Raw genomic sequence first — 19,707 nt, 5'->3', positions numbered from 1 at the left:
TATTAAGTATGATATCACAATAAAATTTAGTTAATTAAGAAATGGACTTTCATTGAATAACATCAAATATTTTCATCAAAAATATGAAATAATGCAAAACAATTTCTCTTAACATTAACAAAGTTTCTTAAGAATCCCATGTTTTTTTTAGTGATTGTTTACCTTGTCGAAAATTTCTTTCAATAACTTAGAATTAATCAAGTCGATACAAAATCAAATATGGTTTTCTGATTCGTTAGATTAGAGGCCACGAAATAAGATCCATTTTTCTGTTCTAAATAAAATCATAATTGCCACGGCGTTATCACACTTGCACATTAAAATTTTAATGTGATTCACATTAATTGTCGCTTGTGAGCGTCCAAATATGTTATTTGTGTCTTTGGGTCACTTAATATTTGGGGTTTTTCTATTTATTGATAAAGAAGTGGACTTGGCCTGCAAAAATAAGTTTAAATTTACCTAAAGCATATTAAAAAATTAAAGAGAAAATCGCATTAATTTTTCGCATTAATGCTATAAATCAATTTATATCAAATTTTGCGGGCCAAGTCTACCTTTTTATCAACAAATAGATCAAATTTTGAATATAAAATTATTCAAACACACAAATTACACATTTGGACTCTCACCAGCGACAATTAATGTGAATCATATTAAAATTTTAATGTGCAATTGTGATAACACAGTTACAATGTGATTTTAGTTTAGGTGGCCAAAAGTGCTTACATAGCCAAAAGGGTTGACTGTACCCTAATTCCGTCAGGTGCATAATCCCGAAGTACTTAATGCCGGGACTAAGTGTATCAGAACAGGGAAATGGTTTCCTCAATATTTCTTCTAAGGCAAATTATATCCCACTGTCTCAGTTTACTCGTGACTAATCTGCCCCGGTCTCCCTTATTAAAATCTCAATAAACTTACCCTTCCGTGAGCTGTGATTGCCCAGACTAGAAGCGTTCCCGGAGCAGCTCCGGGAATATTGTGGCCTCCAATGGCTACATCGATGAAGGGTTCCTGGGTGGGATCCTTGTGCAATGGAGCAATAGCGCACCAGGAATTCATAGCGCTGTATCTTCGGAATCTCACCCACTTTCTGCGCCGGACACATGAGTTCCAGGTCTTCTTGACCTGGAACTTGGCCGGGAAGTCAATAGCATACGTCCAGGCATCGTGATCGAGAGGCTGGCCATCGAGAGAGCAATCCAGATGCCAGTCTCCCTCCCACTGCCATGCCATTGACGGCAGCCTAATCCTGTCAATCGCTCGATTGACCGTGCCATCGACATTGGAGAAATTGTACCGATCCGTGGGCAAGAGACGATTGCTAAAACCCTCAAGCGGGAGCCACCTTTCGTTCTCATAAGCTTCCTCCTTCATGCGAATGGGAATATCCAGGCCATGAACGTGCACATACACCTGCCTGTCGCCCCCAATTGACCACATGAAGTGGGGCACAGCTGAGACCTTCTTGAACTCCAAGCCCAGGTACAGAAACTCCCTCCAGGCTGCATTTCCCGTCGACAGGGCGTACACCCTGCCCTCATTATTTGTGGCAAAGAGAAGTGTACTGGGCATTTTTCACTTGACTTTTTTCTTCACTTGCACCCCCGGAAAGCCCGATTTTTCACTGATTTGCGCTTCTTGGACTCTTCAATTACTGATTTAATTTGTTTTGGGGGCGATTACCTCATTGCTTTTTAATAGAACAGAGATTTCTCTGCAGTCGCGAATATCACAAAAAATCAATACGTCAAAACATGCACACTGAGTACACTGTGAAAAATGGGGGCTGGAGTCCCAAATGTCCCAAATGAATAAATTACACGGGGTATTTTATGTATTTTATGAGGGTTTTCCGGGAAAACTGTATCTATTTGCGAGTTTTATTGAACAATTTAGCATTTTTTCACAATTCAAAGGAGATTAAATGGTTTAAATTGAATAAGAAGTTTATTTTTAAATTGTCCCAAAATGAAAAACTGTCAATCAGCTGTTTTTTGTGGTTTTGTATATCCTAACCTCAAAATGTTGAGGAGGATTTTAGTGGCTGCTGTTTATCGGGAATTTCCCCACCGGACAGCTGTGAATTTCCACACAACAGCCTTCAGAGCTCTCAACAGGAAGCAAATAACCGAAAGAGTTCATCCATTTTCTCATATAAATGTGAATTTGAAGAAAGTTTCCCAAGTGAAAATCCTCCCGTACGACCTTTTGGACTGTCCGGATGCTAATCTTCTCAGGGCTACGGTTACCAGCGACACGGCAGAGCCCCGGGTAGCCATCGAGGTGCAAGACAATGATGTGCATGTGACGGATGAAGGATCAGAGGCCTCAGAAATTGTCCTAGAGATCCCTGTAAAAGCAGACTTGACAGTGGAATTGGATGGGGCTCTGGAAGTGTCTGATTTGCACAGTGATCAGTTAGCTGTAAAGGCAGCCAAAGGGATAAAGACAAAAAATCTCAGGAGCGAGAACATCCAGCTGCACAGTGGAGGGAATGTCGAGTGCAGAGGATTGACACTTGGGTATCGAGTGCAGATCAAAGCGGAGAATTCTGGGAATATCTCCTTGGAGAAGATTCAAGGCGAGGAACTGCAAGTGGATTCTGACTCTGGGACAATTTCCACGGAATCCTGCTACAGCACATTCTCCAAATTCACTTCCAAGTCTGGGAATATGGCTCTGAACAGCGTCCATCGGACAACGGAAGTGAACATCCTGGAGCAGGGAAATCTCCAAATGTGCGGCTTCAATGGGACGCTGCTGGTCAAGGTGCGACGGGGAAATGTCCAATTGCAGCTGGCAGAGCTCTGGGGAGAGAATGTGGTCATCACGAATGATTCTCAAGAGGTTTCTGTGAATGTGGCAGACGCTGTCGTGGACTCAACTTACTTCCATGCAGCTGCTACGGACGTTCATCTGGACGAGACACTGAAGCATCTTCGTGGAGAGAAGGAAACCGGGGCTACGACTCTTGGCCAGAAGGACCTCCCTAATAAAATCTTCATTCAGACAAAGGGACGCTTGGAAATCAGGAGACTTTCCTGGGTTGATGCAATAAAACTCAAGATGTAGACTTTAAAAAATATTTTATTGGATTTCAGAAGCATTTTCTGCTAATCTTCAGCTGCTTCCGCTTCCCTGGAAAGGAAAAAAAATAAATGTTTTAGAAGAGGGTCTTCAGGGACTCCTGAAATGCATTTCTTGGGCATTTTCAGTGAGGGCAAGTTGTAATCATTTCTTTGTAATAATAGCGTATATTAAAAAATCATCATGTACTTTTTAAATATTTATTAAACTATTTAAAAACTTACCGGAATCTTTTCTTTGGGCAGAAATCTTTCCGGAAAGGCTTTCTTTCGGAGATCTGCAAGAAAAATTCTTTAATTAAAAATCTGAGGGAAGGAATCTCACTTTGGGGAGTTTTGGAAGGATCAGGTTCTCAAATATCAGCAAGAAAATCCCCTCTTGGAGGATCTTCTGCCTTATGACAGGGATAACTGAAAAAATACTCATCATTTTGGTCATCAAAAACCAATCTCTGAACTCACTCTCACCTGAAAATCATCCGTATTGTAGCTTTGATTCTTCAACTGACCATTCCTGGGATCTCTCTGCTAATTCCTGAAAGAAAAACCCTCATCAATCTCCTGACAAAAAGTCAATAAATCCTCAAAATTCAGAAAAATCAGACAAAAGAATTTCAACAGGGAATATTTAGCTATATGCTTGTCGAAGTATCATCATTTTGCAGAAAAACCAAATAAAAAAGAAAACCAACTCACCCTGCAAAGTTCAGCTCATTCCCGGACTCCCGGAAGCCATCTGCAACGGAGAAAAAACTTCATGAACATTTTGCATTAAAAAAAAAAATGAATTTCTCCAGAAAGGAAAGCATCAGAAGCAAACCAATCCGCAATTATCTTAGGCCTGGGGCGGTAACTTTGTTCATCATTAAATAAAAAGCAAAAATATCAATTTTTAAGAGTTTTACTTGCCTTTTTCTTCGGTCAGGAAACGCCTTTTGAGAAGCGTGGCGGCAAGCTAACCTCAAAATTTTGCCGGAAAGCTTTATCCATTTTCTCACAGGAAAAACACATTTCAGACAATTTTACGCAGTCTATCAATCCACTATAATAGCAATTAAAGAGGAAATGCTGCGGATAGTTCTGGAATCTGCAAGGAAAACAGATAAAATCGCTTTTAGTAAGACCCACGTGGTTGACACCATTTCAAGTTAAATTTTCACTAATTTTCGAAGAAAATGTTCAGTGAAATTTATTCACAATAAATTATTGAATGTAATTCTTATTATTTAACTAATATTTGAACTTCAATTACTTGAAAAGTATCACTAAAAAATTAAATTTTCCAAAAAAGTGAACTTACCAGCAACGCATCCGAGATTGAAATGAGAGTTCGAAGAGTTCACGACAAATAATTTCCCGGTCGGCAAAAAAATTTCCCCTCCATTTTAAGGTGCAAACATATTGACATAGAAATTCTATGATTTCACGAAAACATCGGAAAAACATAGAATGAGGAACTCAATAACATTATAAAACAAAGGCAAGGCACAAGAGAATATGCTTGATTTTTCCAAAAAAAAAATTATATGAAGGAGTAATAAAAAAAAACCGAAAAACGTTATATAAAAAGCGATCTTCACCTTATTTACTCATATAATTTAAATTATTTTTTAAACTATTTTTTAGCTTGAAATGGTTTTCACAATTCCAAGCACATTTAATTTTAAACTAACTAATTTGAAATTCAATGAATATTCATTTATTGAAAAAAAAGTAAAAGAAAATGAAAAGTATCATTTTAGAACAAAGGCAAGGCAAAGAGGACGACCCAGCCTGGAAAGTCTTTAGGGGCGGACTCTATGCTTCGAGGAGACGAGGCCGACCCAGCCTCAGATAGACCGACGGCGTGGACCAGGACGCCAGCTCATTAGGGGTACGGAATTGGAGAACAGTGGTGCGTAACAGGCCCGAGTGGCGGCAGGTCCTGAGTCAGGCCAAGACCAGTAATTAATTGGTTGTAACGCCGGTTAAGTAAGTAAGTAAGTAAGCAAGCAAGGCATAATAAGACAACATGCTCGATTTTTTACAAAAAAAAAATTATATGAAGGGATAATAAAAAACCGAAAAGCGTTATATAAAAAGTGATCTTCACCTATTTTCTCATAATTTAAATTATTTTTTAATTAAAATATTTTTTAGCTTCAAATAGATTTCCACATTTAATTATAAACTAACAAATTTCAAATTTAATGAATATTCATTTATTGAAAAAATTAAGAGAAAATGAAGAGACAAATAATTTATTTATAAATGTATACTCAAGGGGTAGGGGAAACTGGGGTACCACCAAACAGGGGTACCACCAAACACTGCGATTTTTTAAATAGGTATAAGATTTCAGAGAATGAGACGTACATGAAATCATAGGTACTATAGGGATGCTTGTCCAGAGAAAGAATGATCCACATAGTTCAAGTAGTTTAGAAATAAGAATCATTTTTCGCGCGCGGCTTTTGCCCATTGCAGACGTGTTTTACCAAGTGCTCTGTGCATAGTGTTCAATAATTGCTGATTTAAATACGCCGGCGAAGAGAGGTCGTTCTGACGATTCAGACGACTCTCCTGCGCAACCTTCCAAAATGCCTTTATTTGGAAAGTCAAACAAAACCCCAAGGACCCCGCCAGCCACCCTGACGACGACTTTCTCAACGCCTACAACTGCCACGATCTCAAACACTACAATTTCATCTCTGTCATCTTCATCTGCGACATCTATGTCCACTTCAAAACTTAAAGTTGTTCCAAATATCCCCACGAGGAACACGTTCGATGTCTTGGATCATGAAAAAAATGACGATAATCCTGAAATGAGTGGTGATGAAATTAACCAAAAACCACCACCAATAACAGTTATTCGTGAGGGCAATAACACTGTAATTGCAACTGAAATTGTGAATCGTCACAATATCACAGACATTACTCTGAAAAATATGTCTATTGGTGCGAAATTAATGCTAAAGAAAATGACCGATTATGCGACACTCGTCCGTGAGTTCAAAAATGCTGATGTGAAGTTTTACACTCACGATGTGAAATCCAATATTTCGATAAAATTTCTTTTGAGGGGCCTTAACTTCTCAACAGACGATGATGATGCATCAAAAATTTCAATTGTTGAAGATGATTTGAAAGCCTCCGGTGTAAATCCTGAAAAAATCCAAATATTGAACCCGAGGGAACGGAGATATGAAGGAGAAACTCTGTTCATCATTTCATTTCCTAGAAATACGATGAAACTTGCTGATCTACGCAAAATCAAAGTAATTAACTACACAGTGGTTCAATGGAAACCATTTATCAGGAAAAACAAAGGACCTATTCTCTGCCGAAAGTGCAATCTCTACGGACATGGATCCTGAAATTGTTTTCTTCCCGTGTGCTGCGGAAAATGCTCAGGAAGTCATGAAACTTCCGCATGCAACGAAGTCATTAGATGTTGCCGAAATTGCAGAGGTAATCATTTCGCCGATTCTCCAACCTGTCCTAAAAGACAGGATTTCATTGAACTCAGACAACGGCTATCGGCAAGAAACAACAAGCGATCAAACCCTCCCCCTACTCGGACTGAGGAGCAGCCTCCACCTCCAAATCCCCAGCGGAGCCGAAGACAATCTTACGCCAATGTGGTTCGTGGGGGGCCTTCAAACTCTCAACTTTTCTCCCCCGTGGAGATTTCTACTATCTTAAAAGAAGTTTTTACGAGGATGAAATCCTGCAAATCCAAGGAGGACCAAATCGGCTTGATGTTTGAGATCACCTCTAAATACATCTACCCATGATGATTCAACCCCAATTGCTTAATATTGCATTTTGGAACGCACGTAGTATAAATCAAAAATTAACTGAAACTAACTTTTTTCTTAATAGCAATTCAATTGATGTATTTTTAATTTCAGAGTCATGGCTCAAAAGTGATTCAAAGTGCTATTTGGCTGGCTATCGAGTTTATAGAAATGATCGGAAAGACAAGAGAGGTGGTGGCGTTGCAATTGCAATTCGCGATAATATTCCTCACAAATTACTACCCCATCTAAATACAAAAATAATAGAGACAATTGCCATAGAAATAAGTCACCCAAAAAATCCTTTTACACTAGTCGCCACGTATTTTAGTCCAAACCAATGCACAAATGATTTTACATCTGATCTTAGACTATTATTTAATAAACCCAATGTTATTGCCTGTGGTGACTTTAATGCACGTCATAGGCATTGGAATTGTATCCGGGCAAACAAATATGGGACAATTTTATTTAAGGATATGTGTAAACATGACTATCGAATTATTTCTCCTAACTCTCCAACTTTTTACCCTTCTCAATCTAACTCCACACCAGCTACTTTAGATATAATTCTCACGAATTCAAACTTTGCCCTTGATCAAGTCAGAACTATTCAGGCGTTGTCATCCGACCATCTCCCCGTAAACTTCAAAATCAATACTACTTTTCAAATGAGAAATTACCCAGCCCTAATTCAGGATTATGCATCGGCCGACTGGAAGATGTATAAACAATTGATCAACGAAAATATTTCTTTATCAAACAAAGAAATCAAAGACAAAACTCTAATTGATCATCAGATTTTAGATTTCCAATCTATCATTTTATCAGCTGCTAAATCGGCTATTCCTTTAAGGACACTAAAATCCAAAAAGAATTCGGATATTCCAGACTATTTAAAAGATCTCATTTCTCATAAAAATAAAATTCGACGTCAATGGCAACGCTCTAGGGTGGCGGAGCTCAAAGTCGAACTTAGGAATCTTGAAAAAATAATAAAAGAACAAATTAACCTTCATGAAAATGATAATTGGCAATCACATGTTAAATCACTAAATTTCAATCGTCCCAATTTATGGAAAACTGCCAAGTTACTGAAGAATAGAGCTCAAGGTATTCCACCCCTTCGGAAGGGTAATCAAGTTATCATAACAGATGAACTTAAATCTCAAGAAATTGCTGATAATTTTTCCAAATTTCATAAAAATAATTTACCTAAAAAAACAACGATTACTGAAAAAGTCGCACAAACTTTAAAATTACAAAAAATTATAAATTCCCCTGTTAAGGCCGAACATCTTCCTACACCCCGGTTAATATCTACAATAATTAAAGACTTAAAAAATAAAAAAGCTCCAGGCATGGATAAAATTAATAACAAATTAGTCAAAAATCTTCCTAAAAAAGCAATAATATATCTCAACAACATCTTCATAAACTGTCTGAGGATCAACTACTTTCCAGACCCCTGGAAGATAGCTCAAGTTATCCCCATTCCCAAACCCGGTAAAGATACTTCTTTAGCATCAAATTATAGGCCCATAAGCTTATTACCAGTATTTGGAAAAATTTTCGAAAAAGTGATCTATAGAAACATTAATAATTTTGTAAACAACAACAATATTTTGTTAAACGAACAGTTCGGTTTCCGACCTGGACACTCCACCAATCACCAACTGCTTAGAATCACTAAAGAAATTAAATCTAAATTAAACTCCAAGACTTCAACTGGACTTATTGCATTTGATTTGGAAAAAGCCTTTGACTCCGTATGGCATGATGGCCTTCTATATAAAATGAACCTTTTCAAATTTCCTATAAATTTTATAAAAATTATTGAATCGTATCTTTACAACCGTAAAGCATTTGTACAAATTAATTCTGGGAAGTCCTCTTTGTACTCTTTAGATTATGGTGTCCCTCAAGGAAGTGTCTTATCTCCTCTACTTTATAATATTTTTACTTCAGATTTAAAAATAAATCCTCCTGTAAAAATAGCATTATATGCTGATGACACAGCTTTTTACTACTCTAATACAAATCCAGATGTAATCATCAACAAATTATCAAATGCTTGTGCTCAGTACATTGATTATTGTTCTGATTGGCTAATTAAAATTAACATGGATAAATCTCAAGCAATTTTCTTTACGACCAGAAGAGCTAAAAAACGTCTTCCAAGTTCGCCCATTCGGATTAAATCCATGGAAATAAAATGGACTAAAGAAATTAAATATCTTGGTATGATTTTGGATCCTAAGCTAACGTTCAAAGATCATATTAACTATACTATAAATAAGTCATTAAAGGCACTCAAAATACTTTACCCTTTAATCAATAGAAAATCGAAACTCTCCACTCCCAATAAAAAGTTATTATATATTGCTATTGTACGCAGTATTCTTCTGTACGGTTGTCCCATCTGGGAAGTCTGTGCTAGAACGCACAAAAAGAAGCTTCAAATTATTCAAAATAAATTCTTAAAAATTATTTACAAGAAATCATGGGACTTCTCTACAATCAAACTTCATGAGATTGCCAAAACTCCTCTTTTGCAAAACCAAATTTCTAAGATTAAAGATAACTTTCTTCTGCAATGCAAAACCTCCCACCACTCGATTGTAAGTCAATTAGCACTTTAAACAGTATCATTTGTATAAAATACATATCTGTCTCGCATTAAATCTGTAAGCACCATATTACCTTGTGCTTAATTTATTTTTTCTTAATCTTTTATCTCTTAATACAATTCAAATATTCTTAACAATGTATTAAAGTTGAAGCAAATCAATGATTTGGAACACTTACAATGTAATTATTTTGTAAATGTACAAAAAGTAGCTCAATAAAATATTTTATAATAATAATAATAATTTTTCGCAAAATTGTGAGATTTTGATAATTTTAGTCATTTATATATCTACATGGAAAATACAACTGAAATAAGTTACATCAAATTTCACTACACCAGTACTTTCCTACATGTTTTGGGACAATATTTATGTATCTACTAAAGAAATTAATGTTCACATTTTTTTAAAAGAATATAAAATCCATCACAAAACAGTGTTTGGGGCACCAACAAACAGGCAATTTTCTCACAATTGCAGATGTCGCGAGCGTAGCTTGAATGGCAAAATTTTTCCTCTTATCTTTCTTACTCTTCATCTCCCTCTTTGTTCGATTTCAGAAATTTATATCCATTCATGGGATTTTCATTCAAGACTCAGGAGAAATATAGTTTCAAGAACCCAATTTTGCATTAAATGATTCTTAATGATTCTTAAATGATTTTAATCAAGGATTGACGAATGATTTCTCGATTTTATTACAAATAATCAGAAGAACGCGCAAAATTTGAACTTTAGGTGTAGTGTTTGCCACGATTTTAGTGGCGCTGCTTTCCAGTCAGAAGTCGAATGTTGTCAAAATAATGAAAAATCCATTGAAAAATATGTTCGGTGTGCAGTGCTTTAGTTTTTTGCTATTTTGGACACTCATTTTAAATTTTGCAGTGCTCTTTTGAGAATTATTTGCATTTTCAATACCTTCTTTATAATTAAGAGTTGTGGTGAATGCCCAAAATAACTTCAATGGGTGAGAAAAACAGGTGTTTTTTGGTGCCCCAGAAAGTGTTTATTGGTACCCCGGGTGGTTGGAAAAAAAGCAAAAAATGCATGGTGATACAATTTTCCTTTTTACGGAAAATTGAAGTGTTTCACATCATCCTTGTATACATTAATATGCAGCCTATACGTAAGACTATAACATGGGGTAAGCAACATTTTTCTAAAATTCACAGTTTTCTTAGGAAATTCAGTCAAAATCGCATCTTTCAAAAGTGTTTGGTGGTACCCCAGTTTCCTCTAAATGTAAAAATGGCAAGTAAATCGATAAAATTAAATGAAATATTAATAAGTAAAGAGAAAATGAAGTACTGATAAATCATTTTGATATTTTACAGTCCTAATTTTTTTACTAATACTGCTCTACATAAATCAATCAAAAAGACAAAACACGTTATTTATGTTTTTTTTGATTTACCATAATTACCATATGATGAGATTCTATGTTCTCTATGTCAATATGTTTGAACCTTAAATTTCCCTTCACACAAGTCCCCTTTTAGTGATAACAGCGCCAAAAAATCTCCGTGGATTGAATCCGAACTTTCTGTTTTCTTTTTCTTTTGTGTTTGTGCGCGCATATTTGACAGTTTTTTTCAATGGCCATCGAGGTTATCTCGTTTTGTCCTGGAAAATCCCCTTTTTTGCCCTAAATTTCCACCCCGTGGCTGTGTTTATTGAAAATTCTCATAGCTTAAGGTGCCTCCTGGTGAAAACTCAAGTGAAAATTGCGGTGATTTGTGCGATTGGCTGTGAAAAGGTCTTAGAATGAACGCACCCAAGCTAAGTGCTTAGTCGGCAGTTTTTATCCCACAATCCGGGCTATTTCCCCCATTTCCTCCAATTTTCTTGCAAATATTGATACCATGGAAAGTCTGTCGCGAAATGCGAGCTTCAACTGCGAACATAGGAGCGATATAGAGACAGAAACTGACACTGAACATTCGTCGTGCATGTTTGAGGTGAGGAAGCTTTTGATTTCCGGGCAGTTTTTAGAGATTTCCTGGGGACTAATGGGACTTTTTGGGATATTTACAGTCTTCCTGTGATGTCTGCTCCTGCTTCAATGCCTCAGGGGTGTTTGGTAGGCAGGATAAGAGCTTCAACGATGAAGCTTTGTCGATTTCCTTTCCGGAACATCGAGCTGTTGTCCTTCCCAAGGATCAGAGTTTCTCCTACATTTGCGAAGCTGATACTGAAGATGAGCCAGATTCGGGATGTCTGCAATCCAGTGGAGCATCTATGGATCAGTCTGACATCATTTCTGATCAGGATTTGCGTTTCCGGAAAGAGTTGCAATCTTCCTTGCAGCAGGAGAAAAAACCCGATATCCCAGCGATTCCAGCCTCGGAAATCGTCGATGATAGCTGCGTGGCAGTCTTCCATGGGATTTCTAGTAGGCCAGAAGGGCCTCCAGCTGAAGAGTTGACCTTCAATGGGAAGATTCCGCTGCAGAAAGCTCCGATTCACGTGAATGTGGAAGTTGATCTCAATAATACTTCCACTTCCATCCATGATTCCTCCCAGGCCAGCCTCCAGATTGATCTCTCGTACACCACAAATGCCAACGCTACTCAGACCTCAATCACGGAGGAGAAGGAGAAGCCCCGGAAGAACTTGTACTCAAGTGAACAATCTCCGGATATTCTGGACTTTGAGTCCGAGGATGAAGCTGAGGCTGATACAACTGATGAGATTAGCAAGTGTGACATCTCCTTGCTGAACAGTTCCACGAAGGAGGATGATTTGACGAAGAGGGAGAGGAAGTTACTGAAGCGCTTGCAAAATGCTCTGGCTGGAGTCCTCCCGCCTCCTTCAGTCACCAAATCCCTGCTCTCAGTTGAGACAATTCTCAGCATTTATGAGAAGAACTTGGCCGAGGGATCAAAGGAGGCAGTCAATGAGCATCTGGAGAGTCTAATGAAGCCTCTCAACTCCATCCAGGAAGCAAGGGATTCAGCCTGGCCAGCTGCAAAGGATGTTTTCACTCACGGAATTCAGTAAGTCCTTTTAAGAGCTTCAAAAATCGTTACACTTTTGAAAATTTGAAATTTACTGGCAGTTTGAAAAATCTCACAGCTATTGCAATCGTGAAAAAGTAGAGCCTTGTGATTAGGCTCAAACTCTGACTTAGTAATTAATTATATTTTCATTATTACATTTTAAGAAAATTATGAGTTCGTGGAACCACGAAATGAGTGTTATTTCGTGACCTCTAGCCAAATGACTAGATTATTTGCAAGTTATTTAACACTTTAAAACCCGAGCCAAAAAATCACATAAAATACCAAAACTGACATAATATGCCAGTGCAGATATTTTCAACAAAAAAGCATTTTTACATTAGTTTTTCGTTCCGTAAGACTTCTACAGCCGTTCTAGGACTCATAAATTAATTTTCCAATAAATATATTTCCATTTTCTTGTAATTTTTAAATAAATTATATGAGATTGACAAAAAATGCCAAAGTTAATTTTTATAGATTCTCGTAGCAAAATGCCTATTTCCATTGAATTTCATTTTTCCTAGCGATTTGGCAAGCATTTTAGGACCAATATCAATATATTTTCCTGTAAAATTTTCAATAGTTTGCGTTTTTTTTTAAGAAAATTGTATGTGAAATTCCAACAGGAATTCGAAAAAGAAAAACAAAGCGTAAAGTGAATTTTAACCTTATTTTTCTCTAAAGTACCACTTTACAACAATTCTAGGTTTTATATTATTTAATTTTTGATTATTATTTTAACATTTTCACGAATATTTGCGATTTTTTCGAATCGTGATCGTGACGAATTTCAAAAAATGTGAACATTTTTCAGGTTATGTAGAATAAGCCATTCAAAGGTCCATTTTTAACGTCAACTCCATATTAAAAAATGTGGCATTTTACGCTAATTTGGTATTCTACGCCCATTTTTTGATTTTTTTTCACTATTTTTTAAACAATAAAAAAGTTATCAACCATGTTTTTCGACTAAACGCAAGCTAATTAAATTCTCTACACATTCGTGTTATCACTTTAGCATAATATTGAATAAAATTCTTAAGATGAAGCTCCAAACTCAAAATTGGAGTAAAATGGCACTTTGGGTTTTAAAGTGTTAAAGAAATTGTTGACAAAGTGAACAGTCACCAAAAAAATATGGAGTTCTTAATAAACTTGTCAGTAGTAATCGATATTTTTTCACTGAAAGCCAATCCGTTACTAACTAAGCCTTGTTCTAATAACATTTTTTTAATAATTTTTCCAAAAAAAAAAAATACGGATGTGTTGAAATAGGGCTTACTTTTTTCGGTTGTGTAAGTACTTTCGCCACTCATTTTTCCAAGCATTTTACAAGTGGCGCTCCTCGCGGAATTTAGTTGAAACAGGCGTAATTTTCAATTGATTTTTGTCGAAAATAAAAAATGTGCAAAAAAATCATTCGAAATACCCTTATAATTAATTGTCTAATATCGGTGTTAAATAAGAAAAGTACTGTGCAATGTACTTTTGCGGGTTTTCGAAAGCTGCTGTTTCTTAAAAATCACTTGAAAACAAGTGGCGAAAAAGTGCTTACAAAATGGCGAAAAAGTGTTTACAAAGTGGCAAAAAGCACTGAAACATGCATTGTTGCAGAAAATGTACTTTTTCAACCAGATACTCAAAAGTTCCCGGAAAGTCTCCTGGTTCAGTAGATAGACAATGCTTCAAAGCACTTGTACACAAAATTTCATTTTATTTCGACAAAAAGTGTAAGAATTATAAGGGTGTCAAACCTTAAGGTGGCGAAAAGTACTTACTCTACCCTATTTTAGTAATTTTCTTTAGCAAGATGCATCACGTTAATTCATATTATGGCAATCGAATTAGTATGCTCTCCAATTTGCAAGAACCTCAAGTTGCCCGCATTTCGAAGTTGCCCGTAATGAATTTCAGCTACCATAAGCTTATCTAGACTTCGAAATTGCCTCTAATCCGAATTTGCAATGAAAGAATCACACTTACCATAAACCCATTTAGGCTTATCACTGCACAGTGGGACCACTCCAAAAAAAATTGCGGCCAAAACCCTAACTCTGAAGCAAGAAGGTCATATATAGGAGTAGTAATAATTGCGCAGAGTACTGTTTTGATGTCCCATGTGATATTGCGCACGATACTGTTGGTACGTCACGGGGTCGATAACTCTGGTGGATGGGCTACGTTCATCCCTATCCCCGCTCCCCGTTTTCCCCCCCTCAGTTCCCCCCTTTCTGTTTTTTGGTTAATAATTTTAACTGAATATTGCGCACGATACTGTTTCCCTTCTGTGCCCCCTACCCCCATTTTAACTGAATATTGCGCACGATACTGTTTCCCTTCTGTGTGCCCTAACCCCCAACTCTGCATTCATCGTTCCCCGCTCAACTCTTGCAGCCCTTGTCCACTATTGTCTTTGACTTAATAATTTTAAGTGAATATTGCGCAGAGTACTGTTGTCTGATTGGATATTGCGCAGAGTACTCTTCTCTTATTGGATATTGCGCACGTTACTGTTAATCTCATTGGATATTGCGCAGAGTACTCTTTTCTTATTGGATATTGCGCAGGCTACTGTTGTTTGAATATTAACCGTTTTTTTTGTGGACATATTGGACTTTTAAGCTCTAAGCTTTAGGCGGTCATTTTGAACTTTTTTCAGCTTTGGACTGTTTTGCGATTTTTAGAGCTATTTTGAATATTCGAACTTTAATATGTAACTGAAATTACTTTGGTGGACTCTTTCTCATGTAATTTTTTCCTCCCTATGCAATTGTATGTGAAAAGATCTGCTGTCCATGGGAATCGATCACCAGACCTCTCGGTTGCGAGTCCAACACCTTATCCATTATGCCACTCGTGGCATGATAGAGTCTATGCAGAGGTCTTTCCTATGCAGTAAGTGAGATTCCTCATATACTTTGTCATATGCACTGACCATGTGTGCAAAAATGCAAATGCAAGTGTCATAGTATGCGTGAATTGCACACACACACATACTCACAGTCGAACATTGACATATCGAGCAGAACTACATCAGTGCATTCTATCTATTTATTTAGTATAGATTCAACAATTACTTATACATTGTCATATCGAACAGAGGTAGAATTGCATAGTTTATGAATTTACTAGTATATGTTCGTTGCTTCTCCCACAATGTCATATCGAGCAGAGCTACAATTGATCATATGTACGTGTTTGTGATTACAGCTCAATCCCTTCATGGGTTCAGAATGTTCCATATGATCACTGACGTCATATTCAGAAAGAAGGGAGTGATATTGCTTCTTTTTCTCATTATTGATATGCATGCAATGCAGTTATTTAATTGATCAGTGGAATTTCACAATATTTTGAAAATTTCAAATCTATCAACTCCTTAGAAGAATTGCAAATTGTGTTTTTTTTGCTATTAATGAATGAAATTTTAGTTGAGATTCTTCATAATCTTTTTCTTCTGCATTGTTCAAGTGTGGAAAAATGCAAGTGCAATATGAGACCTTTTCGCGCGCTCGAGCTCGAGACCATATGTGAGAGACTCCTTCTATCATTCCCGCTTGATGTCGTCATGCGATTTAAGTCATTTTCATTGGATATTGAACGAATAACGTCACTGAGTTTAGATTTGAATGTAAACCGTTTTTCTTTAAGCATGCAACTTTTGAGCTTGTGTCTTTCAATAATGTTTGCAATATTTAATTTTTTTCTAAAATCGTAACATAAATTACCAAAATTAGATGGTTTTAGATTTATTTGAATTTCTCTAACATCATACATAGACATCTCTTGATAATACGATCAAATGATCTTTATGTATAATTTATCTAAAAAATATTTTTCATGCAGCGAATTTAGAATTCCAATTTTCAAATAAACTGACAATCGCAGATGTTACTATGCATTTCTATACAGTTGTGGGATTATTCGAAATACGATCTCCTCTATCATGCATATAGTAAAAGAATTAAAAGATGAATGAAAAATTATTATTGAGTGCTAGAGTGTTAGATTTCTGACAACTTTGTATTACAATAATTGGCATTAAAGAATTTTTCCTAAATAGCCCCAAATTTTTTTGAACAAAATGATTCAAAGTGATTGATGTTTTCTTTTATGATAATTTAACAGGTATAAAAAAAAAATCTTTAAAAAATGTACAGTATTTACCTAAGAATTTGCCTAATGGGGAAAAGGAAGTGGAATAAAATGAAATCGAAACCGACTTTTCGTAAATAAAAAGTAAAACTTCAGTTGTTGTAATTTAGAAAAAATGTACTACTTACCCCTCACATCCTACTTCTACACTTTTTTCTAAGATGTGAACATGACATGTCCGAACATGTTTCTACGGATATGAAACAAATATTTTGCATACGTCTGCATAATTTTCTCGGAAAATTTCGTTAGTACGATCAAAAGATCCTAAATTATTTTAGAGGAATTTTAGCAATTAGAAGAAAAAACTTTTATTTGTATGTCAGATTTAATGGTGAGTGGAGGTTAAATTCTCAGTGAAAAGTAATAAGTCGCAAAAAACGTTGTCTGAAAATATGGAAACCCAAGAAAGATCACATCAAGTTCCAAGTATAATAAAGGAAAAGCAGCGGTTCAACAAATATAATCCTGATCCTTCTGAAGAACTTCGCAAGGAAGAGGAAAAATATGCAAAAAAATCGACAACAAAATACAACTCCTGAACTACTGAATGCATACACCTACTTTCTAAATCGAACATGTACATTGTTTACCACGATCGGATTTACTCTAGACAATTTTTCACCAGTTGCTAAAATATGTGCTGTAAGCTATTGGGATGGAATTGACGCTGTAGAATTCACCCAAAGTACATGGACAACGTTCTGTGCCAATGAACAAACTTTAAGGAAATTATTGGGAGAGGATGCTGGAAAGGATGATGCCAATAAGAAACTGGAGTTGCTGAACATTCAACTTGACAACTGCGTGAACATTAGTAGTTACTGTGCTGTGGAAAATTCCGAACTACTTATTCTCAGCCAAAATAATGGAAATGATCGTTTATCTCTAAATATTGCAGAATTTGAGAAATTAATGTTACTTTCAGAATTTATAAATGCAACTTTGATTTACAATACTTCTGTACAGTGGTATGTACAAGAATATTTTGAGAGATACAGCAATGCTTGTAAATCTTTAGGTGTGCAAAGATTGGAAAATTCTAATTTTTCAAACAGCAATACTTTTGATCCACCAGTCAATTATTTTCGCCTGTTTCATGAAATTCCTTTTGTAGCAAGTAAATCAAATATTTCTTAAAATGTAACATGTATATAAAAAATCAAATGATGTCAAATATAAAGATGAGAAAACTTAAATGTAAATTGTTTTAATCTTGTATATTTGCAATCTGAATCCTCTTAAGATAAGAAGAATGAAGAAAAAAAATGAAACCTCAATTGCACAGGGTTATGCATTATGCCAATATTTATCTATACCAACATTCCCTTTTGATCTCAACATATTAGGTGTGATTCCTTCATAATCACACCCATTTGCTATGTGAGCAAGATTAAAGTCAATGAAATAAAATTATTTGTGAGAATTTTGTCTTGTTCTGAAAAGAAATTGTTTTACAATCAATTATTTCAACATCAGACAATGTTTCATCTGTGCATCAAGAAAAACACAACATGTTTCATTGATGCATGATGAAAAAAATCAATATGAAAATGCAGTGAAAAATTTTACCAACATAAAAAAAAATCTGAAGAGAGATATCATATTTTTATCATCTTGCATTTTTTTCTGCATCAGAATATTTTCTTCACGTGAAAAAAAAATCTTCAAAGTGGCGTCTGGCATTTTTTCTCAACGTAATCTGATTTTTTCTTTGCAGCATTAGCAGGATTGTTTTAATTACATTTTATAGCACAATCAAAAATGATTGTATCGAACTTTTTTGACAAAATCTACTCGATTGCATGCAACTACTTTTAAACAATTCACATGATTCCTCATGTTGATGGCAACATAAAAACAAAAAAAAATAATGATACTTTGATCAGATGTGAAAGAAAACTCATTTCATTGTTTTACAATCAATTTTATTTATAACTTAGTCGGTTGTAGTTTTTCATTACACAAAAAAAATCTTGACTTCATTTCTTGTCTTCTTCACGAGAAATATATTCTTGTAGTCTCAACGTATGGCTCTCGGCATATAGGGCAATGTCTTGTTTTTGAAGCACATCCTTGACAAGCAGCAACGTGTCCACAAGGTAGGAAAGCGGTATCGTATTCATTGTTGTAGCATATTTTGCAGATTTTATGTGATTGCTGTACAATATCGTATTCTGCTTCTACATTATTACAATCCAAAATTTGATCGCCAAAGAATATCTCGAACAAATTATCAATTGTATTTTCATCATTAGTGTTAAAGAATTGTACCATCAATTGTTTCTTCTCCAAAATAGTCATGCTTTTTCCATTTTTCATTTTTCTTGAAATTTTTTCCACTACACCGCGACGTAAAATCTCATTTTTGTTTTCATAAAGTAGGCCGATCATTTGCGCTATTGTCTTTTTATGTAAAATAAATTGCACCAAATCAGACTCTGATTTTTCTTTTGCCAAAGCTTCTGCTAATTGTCTCAAGCTGTGCGTACTCATTGCGATATAGATTTTTTCTGAGTGATTTTTTAAGATACACCATGTTAAATAATTGTGAAAAATGTTTGTAATGAACAATTTTCAACGAAAGAAAGAAAGGGGAGAGGGATTTTTGGGTTAAAAACGCTCTAAATTTATACTTTTAACTTTTTATTGCAAATGATATAGAAAATTATACATCACTACTAGAATTTTCAGATGAATATACATGATCTGAAGCAGGTTTCCTAGAATAATATAACGTTTGTTCCTCAAAATCAGATAAAAAATCTTCCGCAGGTACTTGATCTCCTTCTGAATCAGTCACATATTCTACAAGGTAAAGATTTTTCTCCTGTTTTTCAAAGTATTTTTCTGTGAGCTTATCTTTTCTTTTACACATGAGTTGATCTTCAACTTCTTTGTTAGACTCCTCTACCTCACTCCTTTGAATTTTGTGTAACTTCTCAGAAGCTATGTCACGTTCCACTTTATTTAAAATTTCTTCTATCCAAGATGGCGGGTCATCGGAATGTGGTCTTTTTCGTGTAAATCTTTCCAAAATTTTCTC

At 35.6% G+C, this 19,707-nt stretch overlaps 3 protein-coding genes across 3 annotated transcripts in view; 2 read left to right on the top strand and 1 right to left on the bottom strand.

Moving 5' to 3' along the window:
* The window catches only part of LOC129804639 (tectonin beta-propeller repeat-containing protein), a 33,328-nt gene extending 31,549 nt beyond the window's left edge, over positions 1 to 1,779 (bottom strand). Inside the window, exon 1 of the mRNA XM_055852135.1 lies at positions 925 to 1,779. Coding sequence (XP_055708110.1) covers positions 925 to 1,578 — 654 coding nt within the window. The 5' untranslated portion in view covers positions 1,579 to 1,779. The remainder of the gene's footprint in view (positions 1 to 924) is intronic.
* An 86-nt stretch (positions 1,780 to 1,865) lies between these two features.
* Positions 1,866 to 3,316, top strand: LOC129804642 (protein FAM185A-like). Its single transcript, XM_055852139.1, has one exon. It carries the CDS (start codon positions 1,975 to 1,977, stop codon positions 3,076 to 3,078), a length of 1,104 nt encoding a protein of 367 aa, XP_055708114.1. The 5' UTR covers positions 1,866 to 1,974; the 3' UTR covers positions 3,079 to 3,316.
* A 7,756-nt stretch (positions 3,317 to 11,072) lies between these two features.
* On the top strand, positions 11,073 to 12,523 carry LOC129804638 (uncharacterized). Its single transcript, XM_055852134.1, has 2 exons — positions 11,073 to 11,462; positions 11,539 to 12,523. Exons 1-2 carry the CDS (start codon positions 11,367 to 11,369, stop codon positions 12,502 to 12,504), a joined length of 1,062 nt encoding a protein of 353 aa, XP_055708109.1. The 5' UTR covers positions 11,073 to 11,366; the 3' UTR covers positions 12,505 to 12,523.
* The last annotated feature ends 7,184 nt before the right edge of the window (positions 12,524 to 19,707 follow it).

The sequence above is a fragment of the Phlebotomus papatasi genome, chromosome 2 (assembly GCF_024763615.1).
Source record: "Phlebotomus papatasi isolate M1 chromosome 2, Ppap_2.1, whole genome shotgun sequence".
Classification (NCBI taxonomy): domain Eukaryota; kingdom Metazoa; phylum Arthropoda; class Insecta; order Diptera; family Psychodidae; genus Phlebotomus; species Phlebotomus papatasi.
Note: the sequence above shows the minus strand (reverse complement) of the source record. Positions and strands in the feature narration are given on the sequence as shown.